General features: G+C 45.6%; 1 protein-coding gene across 13 annotated transcripts in view; it reads left to right on the plus strand.

Moving 5' to 3' along the window:
* Positions 1–2,686: 2,686 nt before the first annotated feature.
* The window catches only part of Ddhd1 (DDHD domain containing 1), a 70,106-nt gene continuing 56,246 nt past the window's right edge, over positions 2,687–16,546 (plus strand). For 4 of the 13 annotated variants that reach the window (XM_034497509.1, XM_076931183.1, XM_034497508.2 and 1 more), the window contains exon 1: positions 2,694–3,666. In XM_034497509.1, the coding sequence (XP_034353400.1) occupies positions 2,877–3,666 (790 nt within the window). In that variant the 5' untranslated portion in view covers positions 2,694–2,876. Of the gene's footprint in view, positions 3,667–16,546 lie in introns of all 13 variants that reach the window. The other 9 variants (XM_034497511.2, XM_034497506.2, XM_076931182.1 and 6 more) reach the window with 7 other exon arrangements.

The raw sequence follows: 16,546 nt of genomic DNA on the forward strand, positions 1-16,546 counted from the left end.
GAGTTCCAGGACAGTCAGGGCTACACAGAGAAGCTCCCATCTCGGAAAAACAAACAACAAAACAGACAACTCAAAAGAAAAAAACAATGATAGTCTTTGATAGAGATAATATCATCCTTAAGAGTTAAAACTGCTTTAAAAAAAAGCAAACAAACAAACAAAACCACAACTAGTTATTAGCATGGAAATACTTGGGCTACATCCTACCAAGAAAGAGGAAGATATTATAAATATCTTGATTAAAGAGAAAGAAAGAAAGAAAGAAAGAAAGAAAGAAAGAAAGAAAGAAAGGAAGGGAGGAAGAGAAAGGACATGGCTGTTCTTAGGTATGGTGGAGGAGGAAGTTTTTTATAGACACGTGGGAGAGCATGTCTATGGCGATGCTCTCCCACATATCTATAAGACAGAGACATCTGGGAGAGTCCAGAGTACATGTGACCAGGCTGAGCTGGGCTATGTGGGGAGAGGAAGAGGAAAAGAGAGAGGGAGAAGAACCAGGTGCTGTAGCCAAGAGGTCAAAGGTACAAAAGAGGCAGGTAAGCAAAATAGGTGGATTATATAGGGAAGAGGCACCTGGGAAAGGGCAGCCTGGCCCTGAGCTGGAGAGTTTTGGGGTAGAAGGCAGGCTATGCCAGCCATATCCTGTAACAGGTAAGGAGGGACTGAGGGATGCTGGGAGAACCTGGAGGTCAGGTCTGCTTTGATATTAAATAGGCACCTCAGCCATTTGTCCCAGGGTTTGAGACTTAACACTGGTATCTACTACTTTTAATTATACTTTAATATAGCATCTATGTTTACGTATCAAGACCCCCTCCTAAGCTATAGGTTCCTGGTTCTCTTTGTCATCAGAAGCTATACAGAAGTGTTTGTACATGGATAGCTATCAGAACAGTGTGGATCAATACCTTCAGAAATAGCCAATTTTTTACTCTGCCTACTATTAATAGAAACATTGGGAAAGAATTTGGGATACAGAAACTCATGGTAGTGTGGATGCTTTGTTATTGGGGTTGTAGCATACAAATGGACAGACTGCTCACTGGGCAAGATTACCCAGCCAATCTAGTCATTATGGTAGAAAATTCAGCCTATATTCCTCTACTTACCATGAATTGCAACAGTATCACTTTGCATCTGCCCATAGAAAGCAGGGATTTTAACAGATCCCTACAAAAGTACAGATGATCCTGATTTAAGTAATGACTTTGAAGGATCTCTGACAGGTTGCATCCTAAGAGTAAGACAATTTGCCCTACTGACCTGATTCCACAAAGTAAACATTAACAGTGAAGACTGTCTATTCTTAAACTAAGAGCAAGGTTGGAGATTGTTTTCCAGCGATTCTCAAGATAGGATGGGCTTATAAAATAAAATTTTTTCAATTAAAAGAATTGTCTGAGGTGGAAAAAGTGCCTCAGCTATAAAACAGGATTTCTACGAGGTTACAGCTGACCTTGACCGAACTCATCCGTCATCCACAATCCAAATAATCTCTGCTGGGGCAGCCTATCCCCCAAGATGAACTGTCTTTTCTAAAACAGATAATTCCAGGAAAGGTACATCACAGACCAACACATAGCCCTATAGCTGCAAGAATTTCATTTCCAAGCCTCCAACTTGCCTCTATAAGGGGCCCCAGCTAGCTTACTCCCTTCCAAGACACCCTTTTCACTCAGGAGAGTGTCTGTCCTCTGTTTGAAATAAACTGTTCCGTCTGTTGAGGTCAGACTCTGGTCTCTGTCTTCCGTCTCTTTATGCTGTCTTGGAAGTCTAACATAAGGGAGCCTCAGTGTTTCCCTGAAAGCAGGAAGTGAGTTACAGAATCATCGGTACACTAAAAGCTAACTTGGGAAGGCTTAAAGGCAATAGAATCACTGCTGGGCATTACTAGAGACCATCCGGTACAATGATTTCCTAATTATACCAAGGAATAAGACAAATAGATCAAGGCGATTAAGTGACTTGCCTGGGGGTGGCAAAGCTGAGTCTAGAACCTATTTTTTTTTTAGTCTAAAAATCTATCATACCAGGCTGGCAAGGCCAGTTAGTTATAACCATAGAACATCGAATACGTCCAAGTTGTGGAAGAAGACTGAGACATAGGAACTTGGTTTCCATCCAAGGCCTTACTGCAATATGGAAAGAACTGGAAGCATAAGTACAAGTGCAATCCTAAGAGCTGGCACAGCCACGCTAGGACTCCTGTTTTCTAAGTGGGAGCAGTATTGCCCAGGTGAGCATCAGGCATAGAGGTGGAGTGCCTTCTTTATGAATGGGCTGAAGGTTGGGATAGGGCCAGACCAGGTGACCAAACAGGTCTTTCGGATGCTGCAAGCAGGCCTAAAGCCAGGAACGTGAGCTGGCAACTTCCAGGGTCCCTCTGGGCATACAGCTGAATCAGCCACGGGGCTCCTGAACCGTGTAAAGATGAGTGGGCGAAAGCCTCATTCCAGCCGGCATCCAGAGGCGTGGAAGCGAGGGGGCGGAGCCACTGCGTCGAGAGTCGTGAGGCAAGGGCTCCGCTGGTGCCCAGACAGCCGCGACCCGGTGTGACACCCCGCTTCCAGAGACAGACGACTACGCACCGCCAAGCGCCAAACCCGAGCAACACCAGCGGCTTCGGGCCTTCCGGGGAGGCGCGCGCGCGCGCGCGCGCGCGCGGCCTGAGGGCGGGGCCTCGCTCGGGCCCCGCCCACGCAGGAGTGCGTAACAATGGGGCCGGCCCCGGAACGGCGCTGCGGCGGCCGGGGGCCGGCGGGGAGGCGGAGTCGCCTCGGCCGCAGCTGCTGCCCTGCTCGGGATTTGAAAGATTATAAAGTCCGGGCCGAGAGGGCGGTGGCGTCGGATGCGCGTGTGGCGGAAGCGCCGGCGGCATGAACTACCCGGGCCGCGGCGCCCCACGGAGCCCCGAGCGTAACGGACGAGGCGGCGGTGCCTGGGAGCTAGGCTCTGACGCGGCGGGCGTGTTCGGCGGCGGAGGCTGCTGCTTCGAGCACCAGCCGGGCGACGGCGTGCCGCTGTCGCTGCTGCGCGCGGAGTCGCTGCACCTGGCACCGGGCACCGACGACCTGAGCCACCTGGCTCTGGACCCGTGCCTCAGCGACGAGACCTACGACTTCAGCTCGGCCGAATCGGGTTCGTCGCTGCGCTACTACAGCGAGGGCGAGAGCGCGGGCGGCGGCAGCTCTTCTTCGCCTCCGCCGCCACTGGTCGCCCCGAACTCGGGGGACGGCGGGGCAGCGGGAGGGGGCCCCGGGGACAGGAAGCGCGCTCGGCCGGGCGGTACAGCCGCCCGGCACCGCTACGAGGTAGTGACGGAGCTGGGCCCGGAGGAGGTGCGCTGGTTCTATAAGGAAGACAAGAAGACCTGGAAGCCCTTCATCGGCTACGACTCTCTGCGCATCGAGCTCGCCTTCCGGACCCTGCTGCAGACTACGGGCACTCAGGCCGGGGCGGCGAGCCGCGATGGAGACGGGGTGTGCGGCCCAACCTCCAGCTTCGGGGAGGAAGACGACGAGGACCGCGCCTGCGGCTTCTGCCCGCGCGCGGCTGGGCCTGAGCCGGAGATGGAGGAGCTGGTGACCATCGAGCCGGTGTGCGTGCGCGGCGGCCTCTACGAGGTGGATGTCACTCAAGGAGAATGCTACCCGGTGTACTGGAACCGTAAGTGGCTGGCCAGGGGCGGGCCGGGCTCGGCGCGCTTGACCAGGTTTGGGGACTCGGTTGCCCCGCGATGCCTGCCTTGGGTTAGGATGCAGGTTGCGCGGGGTGCCTCGGCAGGTGAAGGGTAAAAGAGCAGATGGCAGCGCCCAAGCTGCTAGCGGGATCAGGAGGGGAGGATTCCGCCGGGGATTGCGCCTCCTGGGTGAGTAGAGTGCTGCTGCCATCCCCTGGAGCAGATCCCCAATCCGGTAGCTTTAGTTTCTTGACCCTACCAGGGGCTTTGTCCACCTGGATATCTGATTCGGTTTCATGTCTCCCGAAGCTCCCGTGATTTAAATTACATGTCCTGGAGTGAGTGAAAATGCTTGAGAGTGTCTTCATGAGAATCAACAGTTCAGTTAGAGACCTGGGAAGAGAAAAGCCCTGGCGGGAAAAGAGAGCTACAGTGTGTTATTCCCACTGGATGTGTTGGGCAGAAGAGGAAAAGAACTGCAGGAAATGGCTCTGGGAAGTGGGTCTGTGTCCTCTGTGTAGAATGCTCGTGTATCTCCTCGGTTCTCTTTACGTATTTTTACTTTTGCTTCTTAACCTAGAAATATTGCACGACCTCGGTTTTCCCATCTGTTAAATGGGACTATCGTAAAGGTCTGAACGATGATACTTTAGGCAACACGGGTAGGTTTAAAATCAGAATAAGAAAGGTAATAGATAATCTGTGGCATGCAGCATATATTAATATATGTGATATATAGCAGTAACAGAGGCTATTGGCCATCAGTAATTTGTACCATACAGTATTAACTTTATAGGCTTCAGTGCCCTAATGCAAATGTCTTACCTGATCTGTAGGCCCTCTATACATCTTATATTATTCTGACCTATATTAATTATGCGTACTGATGGCTTAGCTTCCTTTCAGTTTATTTAGTGGCCTCTGGGCAGAGTCTACCACCTTTATCTTTGTACTCATAAAACCTAGTGCAGTAGGTATTCAGTGACTTGGTATTGAATTGCATCAGTGATTCTGATAATGCGAAAGCATGCATACATTAAGTGCAAGCAACTAAGATGGCAAGTTCAGTACATGCCAAATCAGGTTTAGGTAGCATAGCAGGAAATTTCTTGTTACTCATAATGATAAAGGCGTTTGTTACTTTTTTAAAGATGAGACTTGTGTGGGCTTTGTTAGGTCACCTCTTGATTATAAGCTCACTGAGGACAAGGCGCCTTTGCATCTGTTCATCATTTGCATAATTTACTTAGTAGTTGTATGTGCTAGCACAGTACTTTTGTGCACATTGTTAAGAAACACATGTCTTCCAGAGGCTTCCCATCTCATTTCTTTTTAAATGATCCATACATCACCTAGGGTCTTTTCTGCAGATAGAAACACAGAGCTTAGTGGACCCAGAAAGAAGGGTGAGAGGAGCTGGAGAGATGGCTCATCAGGTAAGAGCACTGAGTGCTTTTCAGAGGACCCAGGTTCAAATCCCAGCCCCCACACCCCACATGGCAGCTCACATCTGTCTGTAACACCATGATCTGACACCCTCACACAGACATAAACGCAGGCAAAACTCCAGTGCACGTAAAGTAAAAGCAATAAACAATAACTATAAAGGTGGGGGGATGAGAACACAGAGCGTCCTGGAAAGGGGAACTAGAGACTACAGCTCAGTCTCTCCCGTACCTTAGACTTGAATGCTTGGACTGTACTTACAAGTATAACACCTTACTGTTCACAAAGTAATTTTCACTATGGCAGCAAATTGATATTGACTCTCAGCGTAGGAGGAAGTAGCCTCAGTGTTATTAATGAACTTGACCAAGGTCACTCAGCTGGAAAGTGATGCAGTAAGCAGCAGGGAGTGAGGGAACACAGTGCCATATTTCACCCATCCAGAGGGAGGCGTAGGCCTCCAAGGATGTAAGACTGAGTCTGGAGGAGTCAGAAGAAGCAAGGGGGTTAGAGGAAGAGGTTCCTCTCAGTTGGGGCCAGCATATCCAAGGACACAGAGGCATGAAACTGCAGAGCAGTTGAAGGAATGAAGGCTGCCCCTCTGGGGCTCAGGCATCTAGTGTGAGTTTGGATCTGTCCAGCCCAGCAGTGTGGGTGTGTGAGGTTGGTGAGTGGCCCCCTGTGGAGAACACTGCACAGGGTGGTTGTGCAGCGCTGAGTTTGGACTTTATCCTTTGAGTCGCAGCCAGCCAAAGGCTCTGTATTAGGTGGGACTGGTGCCTGAGCACTGTTGGGTTGGCGATGAGAAATCAGAATATCATCTAAGTCAGTGATGGTGACAAAATAAAGCTGAAGGTCATGTGGACCTAGGCCTCGCCGGCGTTCTTCCCGAAAGCAATTGTTATGAGGCCAGGTAGAGCTTATACATTACTTGTTGTTAATTTGCACATAACAGTTTTGTTTTCATTTTAGTATTTTCTGACCAGCTCTTCACAATATACAAGCCTGTGGGTGTTCAAGGACTCCTTATAATCTAGTGGTTCTCAACCTCCCTAATGCTACCCCTTTAATAGAGTTCTTCATGTTGTGGTGACCCACAGGCATAAAATCATTGTCGTTGCTACCTCAAAACTGTAATTTTGCTACTGTTATGAATCATAATATAAATAATATCTGACATTTTTGTTAGTCTTAGGCAACCCCTGTGAAAGGGTTCTTTGATCCCCAAAGGGGTCACAACCCACAGGTAAAGAACCACTGATCTAGTGTGCACAATATAATACAATAGCAGGTTTTTTTAGGGGTCCTATTAAGTTTCCATGTCCTGTGTGATTTTACTTGAATTGGTTTCTGTGTATTTTATACATTTTCACACCTTTTAAGGGGAAGAGTATTCCCAGTATGGTGGTCTCATCCTTTCCCCAAATGACAGAGCCTAACAATACTGTGTAGTTTTTGACCTTACCCGTTGTATTTCCCTCTTTTTACCCTTTGGGAAACTCTGAATGGTGGGTAATGAAAGTTTTTTTTAAAGAAAAAGAAAAAAATCAATAAGGAACTCCTTAGTACACTACTAGATGTCTGTCCATTGGCCATTTAGGTTTTGTGGCCTGGTTTAACCCACTGCTTCTTGGCGTTACGGAGAATGAGCTAGCTCTGTCCAATGTAAAGGAAAGTTGTTAATTCATCATTTTTTCTGAACTTTTTCACAGACAGTAATTTCAACCACTGGGACATCTGTCAATCAGATGGGGAATAGCATTTGTCTTCTGCAGATAGGAAGTTCATACAGATGAACAAACCAGCTGTAGGGCATTTATTATCATCTACTCAGTTACTTGTATGGCTGCATGTGGACATTGTAGATAAAAGTTGATCATTGCTGAGCACTGGCTAGGTGGCCGCCCTTCTTCCCACCATCCCTCCTAAGCTGCTTTTTTGACAGTTATCACCTGTGACATGGTAGAGTAGAACTTGCATACACAGGACTAGGTAGGTAACTACTGGCTGTATATGGATCTCAAAAAGCTATGTACAGAGATTAAAACTGTGTGCTCCAAATCCATTTCTGGCCTTGTCCTCATCAGAGGTAACAAAGTAATCTGTAAAGAATATTGCCAAGAAAGTGGCCAAAGAATTTCGTCACATACTGATTGGAAGACATGTGGAACTAGAGATGTTTTCATGAGCTTAAAATAGTGTCTTTGCTGTATCGTGGCGTTGATGTGTACAGTATGCACTGGAGAGTATAATTTTTATTCAGTGAACAAATTATTTAATTGGCCATAATTTGTTTCTGTGAATTTGTAGCTTCCAGAAGGAGTCAGCTCCTAGCTGCAGGTTTCTCTTCTACCTCTGCTTCTAGTCACACTATATTTCATATTGATTTTCATTTCTACTGTCAAGTACGTCAAAAATTAGTCTATTATCTTCATGGATGTTAAAATGAAAGGGACATTGTATTTCTGACAAAACAGGATTTTAAAAATCCTGTTTTTTCTTCAAAAATGTGTTTATTAATTTAGCATAAATGTGACTGACTCAAGAGTGAAGAGTAAGCTGGAGAGATGGCTCAGTGGTTAAGAGCACTAACTGCTCTTCCAGAGATCCTGAGTTCAATTCCCAGCAACCACATGGTGGCTCACAACCATCTGTAATGGGATCTGATGCCCTCTTCTGTTGTATCTGAAGACAGCTACAGTGTACTCATAAATAAAATAAATAAATAAATAAATAAATAAAAGATTGAAGAGTAATCTTTGTGGCACAGGGTATCATGAGAGAATGTGACAAAGCCCAAGGCGGTTCTAGGCACTGTTTCATGATCAGTTCCTGCTTCCAAAACAGGATTGTAAGGGGTTTACAGACCCCTTATAGTATTAGTATAAGCTATCAATGTTAATGACTATTGTATTCATATTAATATGCCTAACCCTGAGACAGTGCTGAAGAATTTCCTGAATAATCCAGGTTAGAAAGCATCCGTGGGCATACATTTACAGACCCTGGTTTGTCTTCTGACTTACAGACCTATTCCAGGTCTACTTTGGGATGCTTTGTCAGTGACCCACTGAAGCAGCACAGGATGTTATGGCTGCTGCCATATACAGAGGGTGCGACATGCCTCTCTGATCATGGCCCACTCAAGACTTCTGTTAATCTTTGCTGCTAGTTAAAAAACAAATCTTGTCGTATCATTTATTGGATTTGCCTTGTTTCTATGTGGAGTGAATGTTTATGCTTGTTATGTAAGTGCTTTATGTAAATGTTCAGGATGGCTCTCTCTCCTCTGCCAGTCCCTTCCGCTTTCTTCATCTACTGTTTTATTATAAAAGACACTTTGTGCTCTTTCCTCGTCCAGAGTTTATTTCCTGGATCTTTTATTTCTCCATCAATGCCTGTGTTTTGTGTTTGGTTGAGGCCTTTTATGTCTGGAACCCTACAGCTGATCCCTTTCTGTAAAGAACAAGAAAAGACTGGATATGCTGGCCAAGGTATCCTCAGAAAGTGATAGTGGGTGAGAGGAGGCCTGAGGGCGGGACATGGAGACCTCACAAGAATCCTAAGGTGGAGACTGCTGGCCAGAGACATTGGAAGTGTAAACAGCCTGGGTAACTAGGGATTTGGACCTACCGACCTTCAGCTTTCCATAAGCAGAAGAGAATTTAAACATGTCACCAGGAAAACCAGTGCCACTGATTAAAGGTGCGGACGGTCCTAATTTGTTTGTTTGTTTGTTGCTGTGGTATATTCCTAAAAGTTCTGTTAAAGATAGAAAAATATGGGGCTGGAGAGATGGCTCAGTGGTTAAGGAGCACTGGCTGATCTTCCAGAGGATCTGGGTTCAATTCCCAGCACCTAAATGGCAGCTCACAACTGCCTGCACTCCAGTTCCAGAGGATCTGACACTCACATGGACATACGAGCATATATGTAAACAAAACACCAATGCATATGAAATGAAAATAAATTTAAAAAAAAAAACAAAAAAAGAAAAATATTTTTAATAGATTTACTCAGTTTGTTTTGCATGCATGTGAACCATGTCCATGCATGGTGCCCATAGAAGTCAGAAGAGGGTAAGATAAGTCTTAGCAAGCCACATTGCTAGTTTGTAATTTGTTGGGAGCCGACTTTTAGCAGAAAGCAGCTATCAGCTTTGCAGCCATCTTGAGCCATATACCCTGACGTGAGACTTGTTTTTCAACAGCCTACAACAGCTGAAGCACACTCTGACATCCCACATATTTTGTTTTGCTGTTTACTGCCCCCAGCTGCAAGGCGCATGTGGTAGCCACGCCTGCAAGGCATGCAGTTCACGTGCTGTCCACGTGCTATCCAGGCCATACATGCCTATAAGGTGCATGTGGTATCCATGCCTGTAAGGCTTACGTCATATCCACACCTGCAAGGCACGTGGTATCCATGCGCCTACAAGGCACATGGCAAAAGCATATAATCCCTTCAATAAACGAGACTTGAGACTTGATCAGAACCTCTGTCTTGTCTCCATTCTTCACATCTCTTCCCCTTTATTCCCACTCTTTCTCTCTCTCTCGCTAGACCCTGACCTGAAGACAGGAGCGGCAGCTTGGGCCGGGAAACAGTGTCCACCAAGCGTGGAGTGGAGAGGGCCGCAACAGTAATTCCTATTCTTATATTTTGAGATTAATTCTGTAAGAGACCCCAGGGGCCAGGCCAGCCTTCGGAAATTACATTGCTATTGGTACTTCTTTTATCCCATAACCAGAGATACCTGAGAGTTCTGGGGAAATACAAATATAAACTTCATCTGAATGGTAGATGGCATTTCTGGGGTTTGTGCTTGTTTGGTTTGTTTTGATTTTTGTTGTTTTTGAGACAGAGTTTCTTTGTGTAGCCTGAGCTACCCTGGAACTAGCTCTACAGACCATACTGGGCTCTGCCCCTCAAATGCTGGGATTAAAGGCCTGTGCCACCATGACCAGACTGGACAACATTTCTGCTTACTTGTAAGCTAAGCTTTTATGTGCTGAGATGTAATGTTTACTAGCGTGTGAGTAGAAATCTGTATTACCGTTTCTCCCTGTGGCTCTACCATGGACTGTTGTTTTAAACATTGGTGCAGACTCACCCTTGACTCATGGTACAGGACAAAGGACTAGGTGAACTCTGCTAAAACCTGAATGTTCTGTTTCTGACCCCTGTGCCATGGGGTGTTCTGCTCATTGACGTCCACTGGTGAGTGACAACGGGATTGGACAGAGTCTCAGCCTGAGGATGCAAGTAATTAGACAAGCCCGCCCTTGTGCTTTACTATTACAGGTGGCCAACTTTCACTTCATATTTTACTGACAGAATCCATTATTCCCATAGAATTGCTTTTAGCTAGGCCCAGAGTCTACCTGGTTTGCTCTCCTCCTCCTTCAGTAAAACCTGCATTTGTGTATGTGTGTGTCTGTATGTGTGTTTGTGTGTGTGTAAATATGTATACAGCAGCTACTCATGTAATCTTCCTGACTTGCTCAAAACCTGATTTTTTACATAATATTTTTATTTACTCTATGAGATTTTGTGCATGGATACAATGTATTTTGATCATATCATCTACTCTGCCTCCAGTGCCTTCCATATACCCTCGAAATGTCCTTAACTTTATGTTCTTCTTACCTTTATGATCTATTAAGTCCAGTTTGTGTTGCCCGTCAGTGCATGGGTTAGCCTCCACTGGTGCACGGCCAACCTACTAGTGGCCGTACCACTGAAGGAATGATGACACCCTTCCCTAGCAGCCATCCATTCCCTCCTTTGCTTTCTGAGACAGTTTCTCACTTGTCCCGAATTTGCCATCTAGATTGGCTGGACAGTGAGCCCCGGCATCCTCCTTTCTCTGCCTCCCGGTTCAGGGGTCTGAACTTGGTTCTTGTGCTTGCACTCAGGCAAGCCATTTCCTGACCCCCAAAACCATCTTTTAATATCAAGTATATTTAACCTTCCTCCAAGTTGGTTTATGATTTAGAAAACAAAGCCTTTGCTTCTGATTCAAAAGACCATCCTCAGAAAGAGTCTACTTCAAAGAAAGCCGGTGTGGGTACCATCCTGATAAAGATGGTCAGTGCGGCTGCTCAAGCACCTACTGGACAGCTGCACAGCTTGGCTGTCACTGCTGAATTGAGCCTTTGTTGTATACGCGTCCCTAAGTAAGACAAATGGAATGTTCCTAAATTACTGAGCAGGGCCCAGAGATGGCTCAGCAGTTAAAAGCATTAACTGCTTTTGCAAAGGGCCAGGTTAAATTCCTACCACACACATGGCAACTCATAACCATCTGGAATTCCATTTCCAAGGACTCTGTTGTCCTCTTCTGGTTTCTGTAAGCACCAGGCAGGCACATGATACATACACAAATATACAGACAAAACACTCACATGCAGAAAATAGTAAGCCTCAATAAATCTGTGAGCAGACACTTGCCTTTCTTCAACATTCTCGTTTCACAGCCAACCACCGATACATTTCTTATTTAAGATTAGCACAAGTTACTTGTGTTTTTCTCTTTGCCTTTCACTGGGCCATTCCTGCTAGATAAGTGCCCTGTTACTGAGCTTTAGATATCCTTTTAATATGTCAGCAGGTATGTAGTGTTCGCTCATTCATTCATGTGTGTGCACATATGTGTTCATACATGTTACATGTGGAAACTAGAGGATGTCTAGTCTAGTGTTACTCCTCGAGCACTATCCACCTTGGTTTTTGAGACAGGATCTCTCACTGGGACGTGGAGCTGAGCTGGATGGCTAAGTGTGAGCCCCAGGGATCTGCCTGACTCCACACAAAGACACATGGAAAATAAGCAGTGAGCTGCATCGTCTAGTGCACTTTCCTGTGTAACCCTGCCTTGTGTGTAGTGAATGCCTAGCACTGTAATGCAGGATGGACTCGCTTGGAATTCTGATTACCTGATTGCATTCTGTGTGAAAGAAAGACTTCCAGCCCATCCAAGAAGATGCCCGCTCACACACAGCAGTGGCCTATTTTAACGTTTTGGTTTTCACATCCCCTTTCACCGAATGGTAGCCCCACAGTTCTATCCTTGCCGCCTCCACCTCAGTTCCCACTGCCTTTTCTAGAGAAAAGCCGCATTGTCTAGCCCTTAAAATTAAGACTGAAGGGCCACTGAAGCCAGCTCTGCCATGTGCTGTCTGTGTGACTGTAGGTGTCTTTGTTTCTTCCACAGAGTGTGTGTGGACAGTGTCATCTGCCTCGCAGCAGTGCAGTGGATGTGTAAAAATTCCCTGTCTTCCTGCCGTCCTCTTTCTGAGTCCGCACACTGCTTGACACTCTTGGCCCCCTTGATTTAGAGTCTCTTTCCTGGTGTGACATTTTCTTGGCCTGTTGTTTCAGTAATCACCTCTCAAGTAGGCAGAGCCCTAGAGTCCCAGTAATTGTTGCCTGACCCTGAAAGAAGTTGTGGTTTCTGAGTGATCCCTCAGACCCCTGAAAAGGGTGAGCTGCCTTGAGTCTCCCCAGCTTGCACCTCAGAGAAGTGCCTCAGCCGACTCCTGCAGTCTGCTGCCTGGGTGTGTGTTGGGGTGGAATGGGGGGTCTTTCCCATAAAAGGACTCTAAAGCCCTGAGCATCTGCTTCTGAGAGAATGACTCTACCCCCAAAGCTCATTCAGGTCCTCTCTACCACCTTCTGGGATTTTGATACAGTAGAAAACTTTAAAAGACTACGCAGTTTTCAATTGAGGTGGAGCCAGGAGTGCCCTGGTTTTCTGCCATGTTAGCAAAATAAATGGCTCATAACTGCCCCCTTTACTGTGGAGACCGCAGCCTGGAAACTGCCCAGGATTTCTTTAGTTGGCCTCCAGCTGTGCCGGCAGGTACTGATGGCAGTAACTACATTGGGTTCTGGCATCTAGTAGACTAACTTGAAGTAACCTTGAATTTACCCTTAATCAGAGGATTTGAGATAGCCACCTCTTTCCAGCACTGGCAGTAATTGCTGGACATACCCAGAGAACAGATCTTTGTTGTCAGATTTATTTAGTTAAATCTTTGATTTACTGTTGTTACATGGCTTTGAACAAGTTATGACCTGTGGCCTAGTTTCTTTTTTCTAAATGGGGGTCATTCCTGTGTCAGAAGATTCAGTTGACTTTCCATCTACCTATTTCTGTTTATTTTTTGGGGTGAGAGGAGGAGAGACCCAAGCAAGGCATGGATAATAATTTCCCCACAGTTGTATAGACAGTATCCGCGCTTCACCAACCTTTTACTCACCAACCCCATCCTTCCAAGTATAGAGACCCATGACCATAAGACTCTATGCAGCTTGGGCAGAATTACATACCATTGACTGGAAAGTGCAGGTGGGACTGGCTCTCGGTGAGGGGAGGTCAGCAGGCCCCATCTCGAGAGTCTTCTATACACAGTCATAGTTGCTGTGATGAAGACAGTGGTGGCTCTTGTGCCTGGGGTACACCGTTCTGCAACACTGTGTTACTTTGGGGTTAATTTGTATGGTTTCTGATATGAAGCTTGCAGTTCTTACCTTAGTGTTGGTCATCAGTAAGTCATCTTTCATTCTCCTGCTCATCCCCCTCCCACTGATGGCTTTCAACAACTCGATTATATTGTACCTTGGTTTTCTTCATACAACATTCATTTTACATATTATATTTACATAGGGTTTGTTGAGATTTTGGTATCTGGGACAGTGGTTTTAATCAAATTAGTAAAACATTTTTTGCCAAATTATGATTGCAGTTATTCTCTTCACATTTTGACTTGGAATCTACTCTGTTTAATGGGCCACCAAACTCTTCATTGAGTTTCCTTACCAGCTCTGGGTTTTCCTTTCAGTGGTTTTTCTTGTTTCATTCTAGATAGTTCCTATGATTACTGTCTGTCAGGTTTATATTTTGAGCATGAAGTAATTTCACTGTCTGCTGTAAGTTCTTTCGACAATTTATTTAACTATTTCAATTTCAGCTACTGGTTTCATTTTCTGTTTTTCATGTGTGATGTATTTCTCTCTTCTACAAGTCATTTAGGTATTTCCTATGCCTTGTTACTGCATCATGTTCACATTTTCCTCTATCTTCTTGCATCAAGGACATCTTATTCTTCTAATCTTTCCATCTGGTGTGTGTGTGTGTGTGTGTGTGTGTGTAGGTTATTTTCTCTCACGTGGGGTTGTTTTGAGCTTAGAACACCCAGTAGATGTTCTTGAGATTCTTTAGGACTCTGCAGGACTCCGTGGAATTCTGTTGCACTCTGCGGGACTCTGTAGGACACTAAAGGACCCTGTGGGACTCTGTGGGACTCTAGGACTCTGTGGTGCCTCTCAGCTTTGCTCTAGCACACAGGTAAGTTACTGTACACTTAGATTGACCTTCTAGGGCTTTCCTTTAGCCTGTTTGTCTTAGTTAGGGTTTTACTGCTATGAACAGACACCACGACCAAGTCAACTCTTCTAAGGACAACATTTAATTGGGGCTGGCTTACAGGTTCAAAGGTTCAGTCCATTATCATTAAGGCAGGAACATGGCAGCATCCAGGCAGGCATGGTGCAGGAGGAGCTGAGAGTTCTACATCTTCATCTGCAAGCAGCTAGGAGAATACTGTCTTCCAGGCAGCTAGGATGGGGGTCTTAAAGCCCACACCCATAGTGACACACCTACTCCAGCAAGGCCACACCTTCTAATAGTGCCACTGCGTAGGCCTAACATATACAAACCATCACACTCTTCTAGAGTCAGAGCAGTTAGTAGTATAAGAATAATTTGTCCCTGTTATACAGAGGCAATGCCTATGAGGACATTCATCGAGATCCCCTGGCTTTGGGATTTGGAAAGACTGCTCAGTAGTTAAGAACACTTAGTACATAATCTCAGCTCCAGTTGTACCGTTTCTCTCCAGCCAGCACTGCACTCCAGCTACGATAGACTTCTTACTGATCCCAGACTCTAATCCTAGGACCTTTGCACTTACTTACTAGTCCTTTCTGTTTCGTATTTTAATTTAACTTAATTTTACTTTTTGGTCTTTTGAGACAGGGTTTCTCTGTGTAGCCCTGGCTGTCCTGGGACTATCTCTTAGAGTAGTATCTCAAACTCAAGAGATCCATCAGCCTCTGTCTCCCAAGTGCTGGGATTAAAGGCATGCGTAACCATGCCTAGCTTTCTATTGAAGTTTTTACACTTAATTATCATTTTGTGTATGTGCACAAATGATGTGTTTGTATAGGAGTGTACATGTGGAGGCCAGAGAACAGTCTGATGAAACCAGTTCTCTGGGACCACCATGTTAGGTCCCAGGGATTGAACTCAGGTCATCAGACATGGTGGCAGGTGCCTTTGCCTGTTGACCATCTTATAGGCCCCTGTTCTTCCCATTGTTTTCTAAATCTTCTTTCTGCAGTTCTGTACTTATCAGACACGACACAATACTCTTAAATACTTCATATCTTTCTGTGTGGGGGAACGGTATTAGGATGAGCAACAGTAACCCTTTTAAGTGGGGGAACAGATGAAGTGCGACCACATAGAGTATAATTAAGATGTCTCTGTAGCCATTTTTAGGAGCTATAGGGTATAAGTGCTTACTAACTTTTTATTTCAGAACTGCTTGCTGCTAGGCCTTTTATTGCCGGTGTAATAACTACAGGCTAATTTAATTAGTTGCTACATTTAATTTCTTGTGGTCTAAGTATTCATAGCACACTCAATTCATATTCTGAAATCCTAACTTCCAAGTTGGTAGTATTGGGACATGGGGGTTGGGTGGTGAGGAGGAGATAAGGTCGTGAGGTTAGAAAGTCCTCCTTAATGAGGTCACTGCTTTTGTAAAAGAGGCCCAGAGATTCCTGCTGCAGCAGCTGTATGTAGATGCAGTGAAGTGGAAGGTGAGACCTCACCAGATACTGTGCCTGCCAGTGTCTTTGCCCTCAACTTCCAGAACTGAAGTGAAATTGCTGTGTGCAAGCTACCCAGTTTGTGGTATTCCCCTATAATAGTAAAGGAAGCACCTGCCTTTTATTGGCATCACCAAGACATAAACGAAAATACAAAAGTAAGTCTCTAGTCCCAGTATGACTACACGATCTCATCTTCGAGTCTTAGGAGATTCTGGGTTCCCTGGGCTATGGTCTACACATGTCCTTACAGGAGATATCCATTATGATGGTAGAAAAATTGAGTTTTAATTGTACCAGATGGCCGAAGACACAGTGAGGATATAGACAGACTAGTCCATAGAAACTTCAGAAGAAACCTGGTGAGTCAAAGCAGTATAGTAATGCAGAATGGAGTCTGCAGAGAAGCAAAGCGACACTATGATACACTGTCATTCTTGTGCAAGACAGTATCTGATTTCAGTCTTGCCAAGTGTCCTTAGTGCCCCTCTCTGTGCACTGTCAGCTCTCCCATCTGGACTT

This window comes from Arvicanthis niloticus, chromosome 3 (genome assembly GCF_011762505.2).
Source record: "Arvicanthis niloticus isolate mArvNil1 chromosome 3, mArvNil1.pat.X, whole genome shotgun sequence".
Lineage (NCBI taxonomy): Eukaryota > Metazoa > Chordata > Mammalia > Rodentia > Muridae > Arvicanthis > Arvicanthis niloticus.